At 38.3% G+C, this 20230-nt stretch overlaps 1 protein-coding gene and 1 non-coding gene across 3 annotated transcripts in view; both read left to right on the top strand.

The window, feature by feature from the left end:
• LOC101672747 (pantetheinase) overlaps positions 1 to 20230 on the top strand; it is a 51444-nt gene that overhangs the window by 19411 nt on the left and 11803 nt on the right. For both annotated transcript variants that reach the window (XM_013063814.2, XM_004740217.3), the window contains 3 exons: positions 1125 to 1268; positions 12078 to 12327; positions 13622 to 13752. In XM_013063814.2, coding sequence (XP_012919268.1) covers positions 12115 to 12327; positions 13622 to 13752 — 344 coding nt within the window. In that variant the 5' untranslated portion in view covers positions 1125 to 1268; positions 12078 to 12114. The remainder of the gene's footprint in view (positions 1 to 1124; positions 1269 to 12077; positions 12328 to 13621; positions 13753 to 20230) is intronic.
• On the top strand, positions 16235 to 16339 carry LOC123387875. Its single transcript, XR_006602373.1, has one exon. It is a non-coding gene; the product is annotated as a U6 spliceosomal RNA (small nuclear RNA).

Below are 20230 nucleotides of genomic sequence, written 5' to 3' on the forward strand. Positions count from 1 at the left end.
GGGACATAGAGAAGTATGAGAGGCAATGCCGACCCCATTCAGTCTTTGCTCTCCCTCCTTTCCCTTGTTTTTGGTTCTTTCCACTTGGATGAGGTATGATTTCCTTTTGGGGCCTGCTACCTGGGTGCTGGTAGCGAATGGTCCTGCTGCTGTAGGTCTCCTTCCAACTCCAGGTAGTGGGATGTCGTACTTTCCCTCTACAGAGGCAATCCCTCCATCCTTGCAGAATTTGGTGGTATTAATCAAGGCTTCTCTCCACATAAAAGATTTGTTTTGGTCAAGGGCCATTCCAAAATGTGCCACTTTGGCATATTGATTATTTTAAACTAAAATGACTTAAGATATAGATGATGTAGGGCGCCTGGGTGGCTCAGTTGGTTAAGTGTCTGCCTTTGGCTCAGGTCATGATCCCAGGATCCCGGGGTCAAGTCCTTCATTGGGCTCCCTGCTCTGCCTCTCCCTCTCCCACTCCCCCTGCTTGTGTTCCCTCTCTCCCTGTGCCTCTGTCAAATAAATAATATCTTTAAAAAAAAAAGAAAGAAAGAAAGAAAGAAACAGCCAATGCAAAAATAACAAGTCTTGGATCAGGCTCCCTGCTCAGTGGAGAGCCTACTTCTCCCTCTGCCTGCCACTCCCCCTGCTTGTGCTCTCTTTCTCTCTCTCTCTCACACTCTCACTCTATCTCAAATAAATAAAATCTTTTTTAAAAGTCTTAAAAAAAAAAAAACCAAAACACTGACTTCTTTATCTTCAGAAAAAAATAAATAAATCTCTTGTATAAAAAGTGGCCAATCTGTACCAGGAGATAAAGAGATTCTTATTACGAGGCATAGGAAGTTTAGAGTCAAAAAGGCTATATAAACAACCCTTGCTACCTTTTTAAATTTACTACTGCAGCCCACATTCTGTTTACAATTCCTTACTAACTGAAGCTTCCCAAGTTAAGTTTTCTTTGTCCTGTCAATTCCTCACAGATTTATTGCTTCTTTGTCTAAAAAGTGTAACAACTTCCTCCATTGGTCATTTTTTTAGGTCTCAGTGTCATTACCCTGTCTCTGTGTGCAAGTAATAAAACTTTTTTTTCCCCCTCCTGTTACTCTGTCTCATGTCCATTTAATTCCTAGACCAGCTGGAAATCCTTGGGAACACAGGAGTTGGTTCCTCCCCTCCAGTTGGCGTGACCAGTGGGATCAACTTCCGCTGGATATTTGCTCTGAAGTTTCCATAGTTTCAAGATCTTGGGAGAACTGACATACGGCTGGCAGAAGGTAAGATTTCTTACCATGTCGGCCTCCCTGAATCTGTCTGTGAGGTCTGGTGGAGTGAGAATGATGACAGTCCTTTACTCTTTCTCTCAAGTTAAATTAGCAGGAGAAAATATTTGTGGAACTAGTTCCTTTGGTTTAGCGACTCTCAGAAAAAAGTTTGGTAGAGCACGGTTTGCTAAGTGATCCGTTTCCTTCCAGAGATGGTCTTTGTTTTCCTTTGTCTGTGTCTTTTGTCACAAAAGGGGAGTAAATCCATAAAGCGTAGCGTTCATGGCTCACATCAGACATACTTCACACTTCGCTGTGGGTCCCCTGTGTAAAGACTAGATGAGGTTTTTCCTTTTATCGTGTTCTCTGTCCTAAGAGCTTGGCTTTGTGACCAGTGAGAACATTTCCTCTGGTCTCAGCCATCTGGAAGGTGCATTTACTGGGGTGCTCTTTGGTGGCAAGTTGAATAGACTGGGGATTGGAGACGCCCATTTACAAGCAGCCTTCTCTTTGCCCAGGTGAGCCGGCTCTCAGGGGGGTTTGTCCTAAGAAGTCCTAGACTGTAAGGGCCTTGGTCTCTCAATCTTCATTGCTTGTGAGTGCTAGAAAAATCCCATTCCAGTTGCACCTGCCTCCTGTCACAGATTGGTGAGTCTGCAACTGGAAGCTTCGTACCTTTGTGGGAGACTGGAGACAACCTAATAATACCACGTCATTCCTCCCACCTGTCCCTGACGGTCTTTGCTTCCTTAGACTATTCTTGGAAGTAGACTGTTAGATCATGGGGGCTTCATCAACTGTGCCCTCTCTAGGGACATCTCTTGTATCTTTGGTCAAACCATAAAAAGGCTTATTGGTTTGAGTGGTTGTGAATTGACATTAATAACAAAATCCTATTCATCATGGCCAGAGGATGGATCCTTGAAATTAGCTAAATTAAGGATTGCCTAGGTGGCTGAGTCGGTTAAGTGTCTGCCTTTGGCTCAGTTGGTTAAGTGTATGCCTTTGTCTCAGGTCATGATCCTGGTGTCTTGGGATGGAGTCCTGCATCAGGCTTCTTGCTCAGCCGGGAGCTTGCCTGCTTCTCTCTGCCTGCTACTCCCCCTGCTTGTGCACTCTCTCTCTCTCTCTCTCTCTCTCTCTCTGACAAATGAAATCTTTAAAAAAAAATTAAAATTGGCTAATTGTCTTATTAGTATAAGGCTATCCTTGACAAGATAAAAGAACAGACTCAGACTCAAGACAAAAATTAATATCTACATCCATTGTAGATTTCTCTTCCTCAAATCTGACCCCATCTCTCGTTTTTTTTTTTTTTTTTTTTAAAGATTTTATTTATTTATTTGTCAGAGACAGAGGGAGAGAGAACGAGCGAGCACAGGCAGACAAAGAGGCAGGCAGAAGCAGAGGGAGAAGCAGGCTCCCTGCCCAGCAAGGAGCCCGATGTGGGACTCGATCCCAGGACGCTGGGATCATGACCTGAGCTGAAGGCAGCCGCTTAACCAACTGAGCCACCCAGGTGTCCCCCATCTCTTGGTTTTAACTTCTCTTTCCCTACAAGATTTTTTGTACAGTACTCCGGCTTAATCTCAAGTTCAAAGTATACAAACTACTCTTATAAATGCTAGAGGCCAAAAAGTGAATTTAGCATAAGAACCTGGGACAGACAGTGGGGTTTGCTTTGCTGTAATCAGGTTTTGCCAACCTTAGGCATTTCTATGCAATGACCTTGGCAGATGTAGTTTAGAACTGTGCACTCCCCCAGCCTGCCCCCAACTCACAGAAAATTCATGTCCCTTGAACAGCAGCAGATCTTGTAAATTATAAAGCCCCTTTTCCTCCACTTTCAAAAGATGCCTACCAAATTTAGAGGAATTAGAAAGGTTGATGGCTATTCACAAGCTCACTGAAAGAGAACTTGACTGGCAGCTAAGGGAAGGTTCTTTCAGCTTCTGATTATGCTATGGGTATGAGGCAAGACAGAAGGGCCCCAGGACACAGCCCCACTTCACAGAGGAAGCTGATGACCAGAATTTCTCCTAGGCCCTCCTGCAATTAATCAGTGGAAGACTTATCTAAGGACCTAATATCAAAAAAGTCCAAGGTTAAATTACGTACTTAGAAAAAAAGCTTTTATTAAAACACTTTATACAGAGTTTATCAAGGCATAAAGCTCTTGATTCCTGTTTTAGTTAAAAATATCCCTGGTATATATACATATATAAAGTTTAGTTAGGCAAATCCATCCCTTGATATTCAGGCTGCAATCCATGATCTTTGGGGGAATTAAAGGCAACTGTCTTTGTCTTACAAATCCCAAAAAACAAAACTAGAAATAAACTCTAAAAACAAGTCAAAGCCCACCTATTTTTACCTTAGGCAAAACCTTGCCTATTCCTCTTTAAATGCTTTATAGCTATTACAAAAGATCGAATATTGGAACAGAACTGTCCTGTACCTAAGAAAAGAAACAGTTTTTTAAATAGCAATTATCTCAAATTTCTTTAAATTTGCAAACAAAACAACTTGCATTCTTTCTCTGTCCCTTAGAGTTACAATTTCAACATGTCTTTGAAATGAAAACACAGTCCACAATTGTTTGAAACTGAAGAAAAAAGGCAGGGAAGGGAAGAGGGCTTTTTTTTTTTTTTATGTCATTTTTAAAATTTATTTTTTATTTTCAGCATAACAGTATTCATTGTTTTTGTACCACACCCAGTGCTCCATGTAATCCATCCCTCTCTAATACCCACCACCTGGTACCCCGACCTCCCACCCCCCCCCAGCCCCTTCAAAACCCTCAGATGGTTTTTCAGAGTCCATAGTCTCTCATGGTTCACCTCCCCTTCCAATTTACCCCAATTCCCTTCTCCTCTCCATCTCCCCTTGTCCTCCATGCTATTTGTTATGCTCTACAAATAAGTGAAACCGTATGATACTTGACTCTCTCTGCTTGACTTACTTCACTCAGCATAATCTCTTCCAGTCCCATCCATGTTGCTACAAAAGTTGGGTATTCATCCTTTCTGATGGAGGCATAATACTCCATAGTGTATATGGACCACATCTTCCTTATCCATTCGTCTGTTGAAGGGCATCTTGGTTCTTTCCACAGTTTGGCGACCGTGGACATTGCTGCTATAAACATTGGGGAACAGGTGGCCCTTCTTTTCACTACATCTGTATCTTTGGAAGAAGAGGGCTTTTTAAAAATACAGAGTGCTAAGGGGGCAACTGGGTGGCTCAGTCACTTCAGACTCCTGATCTCACCCCAGGTATGGATCTCAGGGTCATGAGTTCACGCTCAGTGATGAGCTTTATGCTGGGTGTGGAGCTTACTTAAAGAATAAAAATACAAATTGCTAAAAGGGCTATGCCCAGACTCTAGCATCTCTAATGGATAATGTGTTCCAAAAAGTCCACCTTGGAGAAAACTTGGGTACTTTGTGCCTTTGTGGTAAAAATTTTCTACCACCTTTTCTAGGACCTAAGAGCCATTCTTTGAAATATAAACTTCCAAAAAAAAAAAAAAAAAGTTTCTCACCAGAAGGAAAAAAAAAAAGAGCAAGAAAAGGTATATAAAAACCAGGCCTATAATGTTCTCTCCACAAAACAAAAACTATAGGATCTTTGTTTACATCTGTAAGTATGTCCATATTGTTAAATAAGAGAAATCCATCAAAGTAAATGTTAAAGATTGAATTGGCTTATCAATCAGTTCATGAATTGGGCAGCATCCCATCCAACAATTAGAAAGTAACTCCAAAGTGCTACAGAAAAGGAACTGCTTTTATAGAGGTAGAGATGGAGCGGAAAAAGACAGTTATTAGCAAAGAATCCATTGTTGTAGGCAATTTGCCCTCCTAAGGGAAATGGAAGGGGTCTGTCAATAAACTTCTTGTGCTGACCAGGAAATGCCATGTTGCCTGGTTAAAGGTTACATTCCTGGGAAGTTGAAACTGCAGTTTATTTAGGTATTAAGTCTTGGTTTACTGACTTGGAGCCTTAAAACTAAGCGACGCCATATTGGGCCTGTGGTTTTCTTTTTAACAATAGATAAGTTGTAAGTGTGAGATTTGCCTACATGTGGATGGTAGTACTAAAATTAGTTCATAAAAGAGCCCTGTTTAGTCAGTTTGAAGGCAAGAGCTTATTTTCAAGAACACATGATTTCGGAGAATATTCGTTGTTAAAGCTAATTTAAGGCTGTCAGTGTAGTTAAAATAGACATGTCTCTAAAATTACAATCTTAAAACTAAAACTTTTATTCTGTCTCAGCTTACTTAGAGTCAAATAGGCTGCTACTATCTCTGTTTTTAAAAAATAATTGACTTGGAGGGATAACTGACTTTGATATCTCAGAGTTTTTTATGGGTAATCTAAGTATAATTGTTAAGAACAAGTAAATTAGATATAAATTTTAAAAGTTTTTTTAGGTAAACTTTTAAAATAGTTTCCCTCATCTTTTTGGCAACTTGAAACCTTGAAGTCTTGCTAAGTGGTGAGTTAGGTTGAATCCACTGAGTATCTGGGTCATTTCTAAATAGACAAAATAATAAGCATTAAATACTGAATATAGGTTTATCTACTTGTGGTTTCCTTATTACTTTAACAAAACTAAGGATTTGAGTCTCCTAGTAAACATGTTCTGTTCTTTATTAAACTTTTGTACTATGAAGAAACATATGTTGGGGTGCCTGGGTGGCTCAGTGGGTTAAAGCCTCTGCTTTCGGCTCAGGTCATGATCCCGGGGTCCTGGGATCGAGCCCCACATCGGGCTCCCTGCTCAGCAGGGAGCCTGCTTCCTCCTCTCTCTCTCTGCCTGCCTCTCTGCCTACTTGTGATCTCTGTCAAATGAATAAATAAAATCTTAAAAAAAAAAGAAACATATGTTTCTAGAAATTATGAAATATCTCCTTAAATTTGCCAATCTAAAAAATGCTGGAGAAACAGACAACTTACAGTTGTTTACTACTACTTCACTAGAAATTAAAGTTTCTAAGGATTAAGAGTTGTGATTAACATATGACTAAAGCTGCTAAAAATTATAAGGGAAATAACTCTGTCTGATGCATGTTTCTGGTAGGAAAAAGTATGAGGAAAGGCAATACATTTTTGTTGAGGGCAAAAATAAGTTTTCCTAAAGTGAGATTAGTGATTTAAAAAGGGAAAACTTAAAATCTGAGGTCCTTTGAAAAATAATTTTATATATAGCTAAGATTAGAATAAGTATATTTAAAAGAGGGTTTTGGAGAACAGTGTGGAGATTCCTCAAGAAATTAAAAATAGAGCTTCCCTATGACCCTGCAATTGCACTACTGGGTATTTACCCCAAAGATACAGATGTAGTGAAAAGAAGGGCCATCTGTACCCCAATGTTTATAGCAGCAATGGCCACGGTCGCCAAACTGTGGAAAGAACCAAGATGCCCTTCAACAGATGAATGGATAAGGGAGATATGGTCCATATACACTATGGAGTATTATACCTCTATCAGAAAGGATGAATACCCAACTTTTGTAGCAACATGGATGGGACTGGAAGAATTATGCTGAGTGAAGTAAGTCAAGCAGAGAGAGTCAATTATCATATGGTTTCACTTATTTGTGGAGCATAACAAATAACATGGAGGACAAGAGGTGTTAGAGAGGAGAAGGGAGTTGGGGTAATTTGGAAGGGGAGGTGAACCATGAGAGACTATGGACTCTGAAAAACAACCTGAGGGTCTTGAAGGGGCAGGGGATGGGAGGTTGGGGGAAGAAGGTGGTGGGTATTAGGGAGGGCACATATTGCATGGAGCACTGAGTGTGTTGCAAAAACAATGAATACTGTTACGCTGAAAAGAAATTTTTTAAAAAAGTGAGTTTTAATATCAAAGGAACACTGATGGAAAATTAGAATTTGTTTTATCTCTCTGTTAAAAGAAATACTTTCTTAGATGATTGGTTTGGTTTTTATGAGAAATTACAAACAAAATTTTCGTTACCTTTTATGTAATCTACCTAGAAAATGATTCTATGTTTTGTTTTTTATCAAATCTTTGATCATTCAAGAAGACAGTCTTCTTAATATTAAAATAGCTAAGACTTATTTACAACTATGAAAACTTCTGTATTTGTCTCTCATTGTCACTTTGGTTAAATCATTTAATAGTTTTATAATCTATGATCCTTCTTTTTTTTTTTAAGATTTTATTTATTTATTTGACAGAGAGAAAGAGATCACAAGTAGGCAGAGTAGAAGGCAGAGTGTCATGTTGGGGGGGAAGCAGGCTTCCCGCTGAGCAGAAGCCTGATGTGGGGCTCAATCCAAGGATCCTGAGATCATGACCCAAGCCAAAGGCAGAGGCTTAACCCACTGAACCACCCAGGTGCCCCATGTGATCCTTCTTTAATTAATGCTTGAAACTTTTGATGTTTTTGACATATTTCCCATAATTGAATTTTCTTAATGGTCTTATATTTAAGTAATCTCTACACCCAACATGGGACTTGAACTCATCACCCCAAAGTCAAGAGTCACATATTCTTCCAATTGAGCCAGCCAGGTGCCTCCCAAAATCAAATTCTAAAATAAAGTCTTTTTGGGGCGCCTGGGTGGCTCAGTGGGTTAAGCCGCTGCCTTCGGCTCAGGTCATGATCTCAGGGTCCTGGGATCGAGTCCCGCATCGGGCTCTCTGCTCAGCGGAGAGCCTGCTTCCCTCTCTCTCTCTCTGCCTGCCTCTCCATCTACATGTGATTTCTCTCTGTCAAATAAATAAATAAAATCTTTTAAAAAAAAAAAAAAAAAATAAAGTCTTTTGCCTGCAATCTAACTGAAATGTTCCACAGGGCCCTTGGAACATTTCAGTGATTTTTTTTCTCATTGTTAAAGAGAGAAATTAGGCTTGTTTGGTATGTGAAATTACATGGGAAGTATTGTCAAACAAATATTACTAAACTGTCTTATATTTGTGTAGATATATGGAAATTGTATGAAACTTCTAGAAATTTGATATGTCCTCGTATGTTGTTATCTTAAAATGTTAAGTGTCACAAAAATAACCAAATTTCCTTGTCAATTACATTGTAATGAATTTTAATCAGATTTTTAATCATGGGCATTTTTAAAGTCCTTTGTCATTCGTAGACAGTTACCCTTTTACTCAGATGCTTTTACAAAAGCTTCCTGCAACTGTGTTTCTTCCTCAATGAGAAAGAACCTTGAGTATAGGTTTCTGAAACCTTAAGATCATAAGACTAAATTTGTTAAGAATTTCTGGAACTAGTAGAAAAACCAGATTCAAGCAGAAAAAAGATTAATAACATGAGACTAAATGAACTGAGGACAATTATAATTTTTTAAAAGATTTATTTATTTGTTTGAGAGAGAGAGAGAGGGAGAGAGAGTGGAGTAGGGGAGGAGCAGAGGGAGAAGCAGGCTCTCCACTGAGTAAGGAGCCCATTGCAGGGCTCGATCCCAGGACCCTGAGGTCATGACCTGAGCCCAAGGCAGATGCTTAACTGACTGAGGCACCCTAGGATGATTATAATTTTTATGACTTTCTTGTTTGAAACATTGTTGATCTTTTAACGTTTTATTTTTCCAGATTTAAACAAACGTCCTCTTAAGCTAATTGTGACCTGCAATAATATGATAAAATAAGAACTTTTCAACAAATACTTTTTCTTTCTGTCTTATCCCTCCAGAATTTTCAGTGAATATTCTTATATTTTCATGGCAATGTTTTCATTTGCATAAATTCAACAAGAATCTGTTCTCCTTGTATCAGCACATAATTGGAAACATTGATTATATTACTGAGGCTTTGATTGGCATGTCATATTTGAGGGAAACCTGCAAAAACTTAGGTATGACCAGACAGCATTAAGGAAATAATGTTGGTTATATGGAGCCAATAAGGCCCCTTGAAAAAACAGCCTAATACCTTGCTTATGGGGTTGCTAGCAACCTTATAGGTAAAGGACATCACTTCTTGGAAGGTGCAGGAACCTCAGGCTATTTTGCAGATCTCAACAGAGAGGAATTAACCCGAATCTAAAGGTATTATAGCCAAAGTCTGATGGCAAGTATTTGGCTTGGCTTCTGACCTTGAGAGGCTGTTAAAAGTTCAATGTAGAGATTCTCTGTAAAAAGTTCCAGCAAAGCAGATTTAAAAGAGTATATATGATCAGTTGCTATTCTTGCTGAACTTACATATATAATCAGGCCAACATTGGTTCCCCCCAACCTTGGCTTATTTTATAAACAAATCAGTCTTAATTTGGCTATCTTTGGTAGAATGATAGTGATTATAAAGAGGAAAATTATGTTTTCATAACACACCTTTATGGATATTGGGTTCTAAAACAGTTCCTTATAAACAAAACTAATTTTTTCTAGGTGCCTTCAGTGTCTGGCCACAAATCCTAGTTATCATCTCCAATTTTTTCCCATAATTTTGACTGGAATCAATTCATAAATAAACTTCCCCTTTTCTGGAAGCCTTGCAAACTAATACAAACAACTTCATGTAAACTTGAGTGAAATCATAACAGCTCATTTATAGACCATCTTCATGCCTGTTGTTCTGTGGGAGCAGAAGGGTCACCAGAGACATTTGATGTACAAACTGAAAGTCTTCCAGATTACCACTGCCTGCCCTCACCCAGTTTGAAGATGCATTTAGCCTGACATCTAGAAATCTCCACTGACTACTCAGAAATCAGAAACCAGTTTTATAATTTATCTAATCTTAACCATTGCTTTTCTTCTGCTTTCATAAAAATGCCTCTTATTTATTATATAATTAATGCAATCCTAGGTTTAACTTTGAAAATACATAAGCATCACAGCCTTCTGACTTGAGTTTTATTAAACTAACCTATTGTCAGAAATAAAAGACCACTGAAGTGAGATAAAACAGTCTGCCAGCTCAACTTCCTTTGGAAGTTTCAGAGGAGGGAATCATAGGGACCAAGAGCAGGCCACCCCAAAATGTGACACTTTAGCATATTGATTATTTTAAATAAAAGTTACTTAAGAAACAACCTATGCAAAAAGAATATTCTGACACCCCATCCGCCAATGTTGTTTCCCGAAAACATGAAATAAATCTCCCTGTGCAAGGTAGCCTGTCCATATTGAGAGGTAAAGAGATCCTTATCCCCAGAGACAGAAAATTTAGAGCCAAAAAGGCCATATAAACAACCCCTGTTACTTTTATTAATTTATTACCCCAGCCCAAACTCTGCTTAGAATTCCTTACTAAATGAAGCTCCTCAAGTTAAGTTTTCTTTGACTTGTCGATTCTTCACAGATCTATTGTCTGTTTGTCTAAAAAGTATGAAAACTGCCCACTTTGGTTATTTCTTTAGGTCTCAACTTCATTTGAGGGCCTCCATGCACACTCCATAAAATATTACGTTTTCTCCTGTAGATATGTCTTATGTCAATTTAATCTCTAGACCAGCTGGAAGATCCTGAAGGGTAGAAGGAAATTGTTTCTTCCCCACCAGGACAATTTCCCCAAGCTCTCTCCTCTGTAAGAGCAGAAAGGCTACCTTTCAGGAGTTTGGCTCTTGGTAGGTGGCTTAGCAAAGCTGACACAGTGACAGTACTGATCAGGGGACACAGCTCAGGTACCACAGTAGGGACTGATGGTCCCCAACCAGTTACTGTTTCAGCCAATAGTGTTCTACTCCAAGAACTGGTTACTCATCTGAAGACCTTCTCTTGATGTAATATATGCTACATAGGCCACAAATGATAGATTGACTAGGTGGTAACACATGAGGACAGGGGAAGGGTTATTTAGTCCAGTGATTAAATTTCTGTCATGTCTTGAGCCTGAGCTTCTGGGCTGCGACCTCCACTAGTGCTTCTCAAGTTCTCCCTCACTTGAGACAAGAAGGCTAGGAGGGCTGCAGTTTCAGTTTGAAACTTCCCTTTCCCCAAGTTAATTAGGCTCTAGTAAATAGTTTCCCTGGAGGCAGCCTTTTGTTAAGGAGAACAAAATGCTCTCCTTTTGTTAGGAGAACATTGGGCATATTTTCCCCCTCCCCCTCTAGGAAGCATGATGCAGAGGATTTGTCTCCACTGTTCTCCCAGGGGATCTGTAGGGTTCTTAGAGGTAAAGCTCACAAAAGTGTGATGGCCTCTCTGATACTGGGACCTCCCTAAGTTTTTTACTCTTAAGCTTGTCCACACAGAGTGTCTGGCAATTAGTCAGTGGCAGTTAATGTGGTCATACCAGTTCTGGCCCCAACCACCTATATCTTAGAAAGTGACCTCATTTGGAAACAAGATTGTTTCAGATAGAAGTTAAGATGAGGTCATTCTGGAATAAGGTGGGCACTAAACCATATGACTCTTGTCCTTTTAAGAAGGGGAAATTGGGATTCAGACATGCATACAATTAGAGTGCCATGTGCAGACACAGGGAAAAGGCAGCCATTTATGCAGAGAGAGAGAGAGAGAGAGAGAGAGAGAGAGGTCTTGAACAGATCCTTCCCTTGCCGTCCTCTGGGAGAACCAACTCCACAGACACTTTGATCTGAAACTTCTTGTCTCTAGAACCATGAGATAATAAATTTTTGTTGTTCAAACTGCCCAGTTTTGGGCACTTTGTGATAACAACCCTAGAAAACTAAAACATACCTATCCTTATTAGATCCTCACAGATCCTTGCAGTAAGAGTCCTTTGTTATGTAAGATTTGTTTACATCTGTGTCTACAATGCAATACCATAAGGCTTGCTTAGAATAGATTTTGTAATGTATTTATAAAGTAACAGTCCAGGAAATCACATGATTAATTGTGTTTTCTCTCTGTACATGTCAGGACTTGCTCTGCTCATCAGTGGTCATCAGACTTCAGCATGATCACCTCTAAGTTGCTGGCTTATGTGGCAGTTTCAGTTCTCTGTGTCTTCAGAGTCAGCTCCCGGGATACATTTATTGCAGCTGTTTATGAACACGCAGTGATATTACCTAATGCCACCCTGATACCAGTGTCCCATGAAGTGGCATTAACATTAATGAACCAAAATCTGGATCTTTTGGAGGCAGCGGTCACTTCAGCAGCAAATCAGGTACCATCTCTCAGGCATGCTGGATTCCACCAGGAGAAGGGGTAGGGTCTTAGGAAGCAGGATCCCTATCAGGTTTGCTTAATACTTTTGGAAGACATATGTGTCAGGGTAGCCAACAACTTTGTTGTACAATCAGACTCCTATCTCCTTCTCAAAATTATTATAGCTGGGGCTCCCAAATAATGAGACCAAGTTAAGAAAAGAATGGCTTCATCGTCATGAAGGAGGCAGCAGACCGTTGAGGAACTTGCTATACATTCAATGACTTAGTTGCTCTATTTTACTACACATGGAGAGTGGAGGACAAATGAGTCAAGACCGGATGCTCTGCTCAGAGTATCAGTAGCCTTGATACACTTTTGTGCTCCTAAGCTTGTGCAGGTTTTTGGATTAATTCATAACATCAAAATAAAGTTAAGTTGCAAACTACTTAACAAGATGTATTATGTACTTCATACTTCATTCTAATTATAGATTAACTGTATATTAATGCATATAAGTCCTGAGTTGAATGAAGGGTTAGGTATAAGTGGGTGGTTTGAATGGATATGATTGAAACAAGGTATTTGTAGATCAGGTGTAGAGGAGGACTTTGCGAAGTGGGATGAGTCATGACTACATACATATCACTGATATCTACCAATACATATTCTTAGACAATACAAACATTTTAAAGATTAATAAGAATTCTGAGGTTCTTTTTTATCCTTAGTAGGACTATTTTCTTAAAGGCTGCAGCTTTCAGGGTGACTCTCCCATATGAAGGTGCCCAGGTGCATCTGGGGTGTACCTCTGGGCTTGGCACCTTTAAGGGGAATCAGTGTCTGAGTGCCCTCCTCCTGAGAAACCAGAGTCACTTTTGCAGGGTACAGAGCAGGGAGGGTTGGAGTGGAGCAGGAAGTAGAACAGAGACTTTGAGTATAAATCGATTCCATGTCACCCGGGTACAAAATCTACCCAAAGTCCAGGGAGGGGGCCAATTTTAAGAAGAGTTGGGTTTATGCTTCACAACGGCAGTGGATAGCAACCCTGTGAATAACCATAACCTCTTGATGTTTATGAAATAATGGAAACATTATATAGAAATGGTGATGTGGAATTAGACAATGCAATTGTGCAAAGAAAATAAATTTTAAAAATATAGAAAACAAAAGATTAAGATTGAAAGGAAAAGAAAAAAAAAAGGCCTGATGGCAGTTGCTCATCCACCCAGTTCCTCAGGGCCCCTTACAGACCCTGTCTTGGATTCTTTGCTTCTCCGAGAAATATTTTAATTAAGCTACATTTTTAACAGGGTGCAGATATTATTGTGACTCCAGAAGATGGTATATATGGCTGGAACTTTAACAGGGAAACTATCTACCCATACCTGGAGGATATCCCAGACCCTGAAGTCAACTGGATCCCTTGTATTAATCCCAGAAGGTATTAATCCCAAACAGGTAGTAGACAATCCAATCATGAACATGCACTTACTTTACCTGGGAGGACTTTTTAGTAGATCACCGCTTAAGATCCACTATCAACTCTAAGTTCAAGATAGTTCTATTTTTCCTCTTCTGTGGATACATTTATTAGGAAAGTGATAGGAATTGTGAAATCACAGAAATCAGTGCTGGACGGTAACATAGAAATCATCAAATTCTATGTGAATATATTTCCATTGAGGGAAGGAATCTGGAGAGACAATAGCATAACTTGCTTAGGGTTACAGGGGTAGTTGGTTAGCAGGAGAACCAGAATCAAACTCTAGTCTTCTGACTTCTTCTTTTTTTTTTTTTTTAAGATTTTACTTATTTATTTGACAGAGAGAGATCACAGTAGACAGAGAGGCAGGCAGAGAGAGAGGGAACAATAGCTAGCCCCTCAAGATCCTGGAGACCTTGCTTCCTTAGGGACTTACATCATCCCTCATCCCCTTTGTCCTTACCCACCGCTGAGTCCACTCCTACTCTGCCTTTAAAAACTGACTGTCATCTGGTTCGGGGTCCAAGTCCCTACTCCGCTGTGCTGGGTATACTTGGGCCGAAGCTTAAGCTTGTCAAATAAACCCTTGTGTGATTGCATCGGTGCTTGGCTCCTTGGTGGTCTCTCGGATGCGAAAACTCAGGCATAATTGTGTGTGTGTGTGTGTGTGTGTGTGTGTACATATTATGTACAGATACTATTCTGGACAGTAGGTGGACAAAATACATTAAAAATCTATCTTCTGGGAGATTATATTTTAGTGTGGGGAGATAATAAAGAAAAAAGATAATATCTGTTTAGTTATCTATTAATCTATCTACATATCTATGATAGGTAGTAAAGGTTAATGCTGTGGAGAAAAGGAGGATAGGCGGATATGGCAGCCAGCGTGGGGCCTTCATTTTTGGTCATCAGTTGTCTTTATGGTGACATCTAAGCAAAGACTTGGAAGAAATGAAGGAGCAGGTCATACAGGGTCTAACAAAGGTTTTTGTAATCTTTCCTGGATATAACAAACAGTCTGAAAAATGTAGTTTAAATATATATATTTAAATATATGATGCACTTCTAGGATTAATAGAGACAGGAGGGAAGTATGTAATCAATGTTTAAGAAATATCAATACCAAATATATACTTCATGTACCAATATATTCTGCCAGTTGTGGTGATCTGAAAAGACTTCGGCTAAATATGTTTCAAGGTTTGATGTGTTGTGTTTACATCTGTCTTTCAGACATTAATTGAAGCAAATGAGAGAGAGGAACTATCATAGTCATTTTTTTATGTAATGCATTAGAATAATTCTTTGTAGTTTCTCATCCTTCTTGGTCTTTTTCAAGGATATGTTTTTGTAGATAATTGCTATGGTTTTGCTTATATTAATTGTACCAATTAGTAGATTTGATACTCAAAGCTTTTACTACTATTGCCAGCAGATGGCACTAAATCTCCATACATTCAACAGTAACTTTACCCTTCTCAGCTATTCAATAACCTATCTGCTATTAACCATTTATTACTTAAAGGTTGTGCCAATAGAGTTTATTAAATATGGCTATAATGTTACATGTAGTGGGTTTCAGTTTTGAGGATTGCATTTTAATTGCTTTATTGGGACAACTACAGTCAACATGATAAAGAATAAAGAAATCAGAGGCACCTGGATGGCTCAGATTTCTTAAGCATCTGCCTTTGGCACAGGTCATGATCTTGGAGTCAGGTCCTGTGGTTGAGCCTCAGATTGGTGTCCCTGCTTCTCCCTCTCTCAGCCTATTCCCCCTGCTCATGTAGTGTTCTCTTTCTCCATCTTTCTCTGTCTCTCAAATGAATAAATAAAATCTTAAAAAAACGAATTTAAGAAATCAATTAACAAGTGTTCCAGTATTTCCATTTTCCCATACTGTCTGGCACTGCCCTAGCCCAATTCTTGTTGCCTTTAATCTGAGCCAATGCAACAACTTCTTAATGATTTCCTACATTTAGTCTCTTAATCATTCTAGTACATTCTATACCCTAATGGCCTATTATCTTAAAGAAAATTCAGATTATGTTACTTCTCTCCTCAAAATCTTTTTCTCTTAAATTTGAAAGAAGTTTTTTAAACTTCTTGTGCTGAGCTCTACCTTTTATGACCCCACATGCATCTTTTAAAATTCCCTTTTTGCTTTTTCTACCTACCAATGCCTCTGCTCCAACCAGATTGACTAGTTCCCTGAACAAGGTTTCCCTTTTCTTAACATCCAAGGGTATTTTTTCCTAATTTTTTTTTATTGTGGTGAAATACACATAATATAAGTTTACTACCTTAACCATTTTTAAATGTATAGTTAGTGGTATTAAATTTGTATTGCTAATTCAGCCATCACCATCCCTCACTTCAGAACACTGTCTGTCTGACAAAACTCAAACTCTATGCCCATTAAACAATAACTCTACCTGTGCTAATTTTGGCAGCACATATACTAAAATTGGAGCAATACAGATGATTAGCATGTCTCTTGCACAATGATGACTTGCAAATTCCTGAAGCATTCCATATTCCTAGAAATGAAAAGAGGAGACATTACAAGTGATACCACAGAAATACAAAAAAATCATAAGAGACTACTTTGGATAATTATATGACAACAAATTGGACAATTTAAAATAAATCCATGGATTTCTAGACACAGGCAACCTACCAAGACCAAATCATGAAGAAATAGAAAGTCTGAACATAGCCATACTATCTCAAAAAGATATCCGCACCCCAATGGAGTATTATGTCTCCATCAGAAAGGATGAATACCCAACTTTTATATCAACATGGATGGGACTGGAAGAGATTATGCTGAGTCAGATAAGTCAAGCAGAGAGAGTCAGGTATCATATGGTTTCACTTACTTGTGGAGCATAAGGAATAACACAGAGGACATTGGAAGATGGAGAGGAGAAGTGAGTTGGGGGAAATCAGAGGGGGAGACCAACGGAGAGACGGTGGACTCTGAGAAACAAACTGAGGGTTTTGGAGGGTGGGGAGAATAGGTGAACCTGATGGTGGGTATTATGGAGGGCATGTATTGCATGGAGCACTGAATGTGGTGCATAAACAATTTTGGAAGACTAAAAGAAATAAAATGGAAAAAAGGAGAAAAAGAAATAAATAAAATCTTTTTAAAAAGGGGAAAAAAATATATCTGCACCCTTATGTTTATTGTAGCATTACTTAAACTAGCCAAGACATGGAAATAACCTGTATGACCAACAGATGAATGGATTAAAAAAAAGTGATATATACATATATTCAATGGAACTTATTCAGCCGTGAGAAAGAAAGAAATACTGACATTTGCAACAACATAGATGAACATTGAGAACATTAAACTAAGTGAAATAATCCAGGCAGAGAAAGACAAAAACTGTATGATCTCACTTATATGTAGAATCTAAAAATGCTGAGCTTACAGAAGCAGAGAGAATAGTAGTTGACAGGGGCTGGTAGTGGGGGAAATGAGGCACAGTTGGGCAAAGGGTATAAAGTTCTAAGTAAGAGGAATAAATTTTAGAGGTCTAATGTATAGCATGATGACTTAACAATATTGTATTGTTTACCTGAAAGTTGGAATGGGAGTACATTTTAAATGTTCTCACAATAAGAACAATAAAATGGTACTTATACTAATTAAAAATGTGCTAACCTAATTGTGGTAAACATTATTAAAATATACATGTATCAGATCATCACATTTTACATTTTGAACTTACACAGTGTTATAGTGTTTTATTTCAGTAAAGCTGGGGAAAGAACACAATAACTCCCAATTTCCTCATCTCTGCAGCCCCAGGCAGCCATCATATTACCTTGTATATCTATGAATTTGATGACTATAACTACTCTAGTTACCTTATAAGTGGAATTGTATGTTTTTTTTTTAACTTTTTGTAATTGATTTATTTCACTTAGCATAATATCTTCAAAGCTCATTCATGTTGTGGCATGGGTCAGAATTTCCTTCCTTTTTAAGTTGAATAATATTCTACTGTGTATATATGCCACAATTTGCTATCTTTCATCCATTGATGGAAACTTGAGTTGCTTCCACATTTTAGCTATTGTGAATAAAGCTGCTGTGAACATGAGTGTACAAACATCTTCAAGACACTGCTTTCAGGTTTTTGAAATCTACCCAGAAGTGTAATTGCTGAATTATGTAATGGTTCTATTTTTAATTTTTTGAGGAACTACCAAACTGGTTTCCTGGCAGTTCTTTTCCTGACCATATCATTTTTATATATCCAACAATAGTGCCTTTGTGTTCCAGTTTCTTCACATCCTCAACACTTGCTATTTTCTATTTTGTTTTTTTTTAATAGACATTCTAATGGGTATGAGGTGATATTTCATTGTGGTTTTGATTTACATTTCCCTAGTGATTAGTGAGTTTGAGCATCTTTTCATATGCTTATCAGCCCTTTGTGTGGCTATCTTTTTGGAGAAAAGTCTATTCAAGTCTTTTGCCCATTTTAAAATCAGATTGTTTTTATTGTTGAATTTTAAGAGTTCTCTTGTATTTTGAATTATTAATGTATAATGTCTTTCCCCAAATCTTATAATCTTTTTTCTTAATTTAAAGTCTGTTTTGTCAGATATTAGCATAGAGTATCTTAATTTCTCCCTCATATTTGAACAGTGTTGCTGGATACCATATTCTTAGTTGACAGGTCTTTTTTCTTTCAGTGCTTCAAATATATTGGCCCCTGCTTTCTGGTCTCTAGTGTCTGATTAAAAACTGCTGATAATCTTATTGGGGAATCACTTACCTCTCGTGGCTTTCAACATTTTTATTTTGTCTTTGGCTTTTGACAGTTTGATAGCAATGTATCTTGGTATGGGTGTCTTTGAGTTCATCTTTCTTGGAGATCATTGAACTTCTTAAATCTTTATATATTTGTGTCTTCAAATTTGGAAAATTTTTAGACACGATTTCTTCATATAATCTCTCTGACCCTTTATTTCACTCTTTTTGGACTCCTCTAATCTGTATATTATTCCACTTGATGATGTCACACAGGCCCCTTAGGCCTTGTTCACTTCAATCTTTTTCTTGTTCTTTTCTTTTGACTTGATCACTTCAACTGGCTTAACTTTAAATTTATTGATTCTTTCAGCTCAAATCCATCTTTGAATCCCACTAGCAAATTTTTCATTTTAATCATTTTTAATTTTCAGCTCCAGAATTTCTTTTTGCTTTCTCTTAGGTTTTTCCACCTCCTTATTGATATTTCCATTTTGTTCATATATTATCTTCTTGACTTTTTCCACATTTGCTTTTAGTTCTTTGAGCATCTTTAGGATAGTTGTTTTAATCGTTAGTCTAGTCTTTAGTCCAGGTTTGTCATCTGGTCTTTCTCTAGGATGGTTTCTGCAGGTTTTTTCTTTTTTAATTTTTTTTTATTATTTTCCCCCCTTAGAGTGGGCTATCCTTTCCTGTTTATTTGTATATATTATGCTATTTTTGTTGATAAGTTCATATTTGAATCTGAAAATGTGATCACTCTGAAAGTCAAATTATACCCCCAGGGCTTACTGCCTTTTGCTTGCTTGTTTGTTTTGATTCCTGTATACTGTTTCTGTGCTAGGCATAAGCTTGATGTGTAAACTTAAGATCTTTTGAAGCATTGTCTTAGACTGTGTCTCCCTGAGAACATGTGATGACCTTTAAATTCTCTTATATATACGATTGCTTTTGTATGTCTTAGTCCTTAAATATCTGACTTCAGAAAAAGAAAAGGAAAAATTAAGGAAGAAGGAGAGAAGCACCTCTGGCTCTTTAATTCCTCTAGAAATTACTTCAGCCAGTAGGGGAAGGACTTGCAACTATATAGTGGTGATGGTGCTGGAGTGTAACAATGGCTGCCTGCCCCCGTGTTTGCTCTCCATGATCAGAAGCAGTTATCAGTGATGAGAACGCAGATCTCTGATATTCAGAGAACAGATATTTGGAGTCCAACCTGGTTTTGTAAGCTGCCTGCATGGTGCTCCAACATGGCTGTCTGCATGGGCCTGGGTGTGGGGTAAAGCATGGGTAGCCACTGTTGAGCTAATAGCTAAAATTGACTGAAATTGACTGTGTTTTGCCATCCCAGCTTTCCCTTGGAACTTAGAAGCCTTGAAATAGACTCCCAGATTTCAAAATAGTTATCCATCAGATTCTGCCAGTACAAATACTGTCTGCGTGGAGGGATGTATTTCTGGTGCTTCCTACTCTGCCATCTTCCCAGAATTCTAATTCCAACCTGTTACTCTTTCACTTGAAATATTTTTTTCTTTAATTCCTCTTTTTTGCCAGGGTTAGTGAACAGAAGATGTGTATCATTGCCCCCAAATATCTGAGATGTGCCACACATAAGATAAACACATAGTGAATACATTATTATAAATGATGTTAAATGCT

This window comes from Mustela putorius, unplaced genomic scaffold (assembly GCF_011764305.1).
Source record: "Mustela putorius furo isolate JIRA1106 unplaced genomic scaffold, ASM1176430v1.1 tig00003863_pilon_pilon_pilon, whole genome shotgun sequence".
NCBI lineage: Eukaryota > Metazoa > Chordata > Mammalia > Carnivora > Mustelidae > Mustela > Mustela putorius.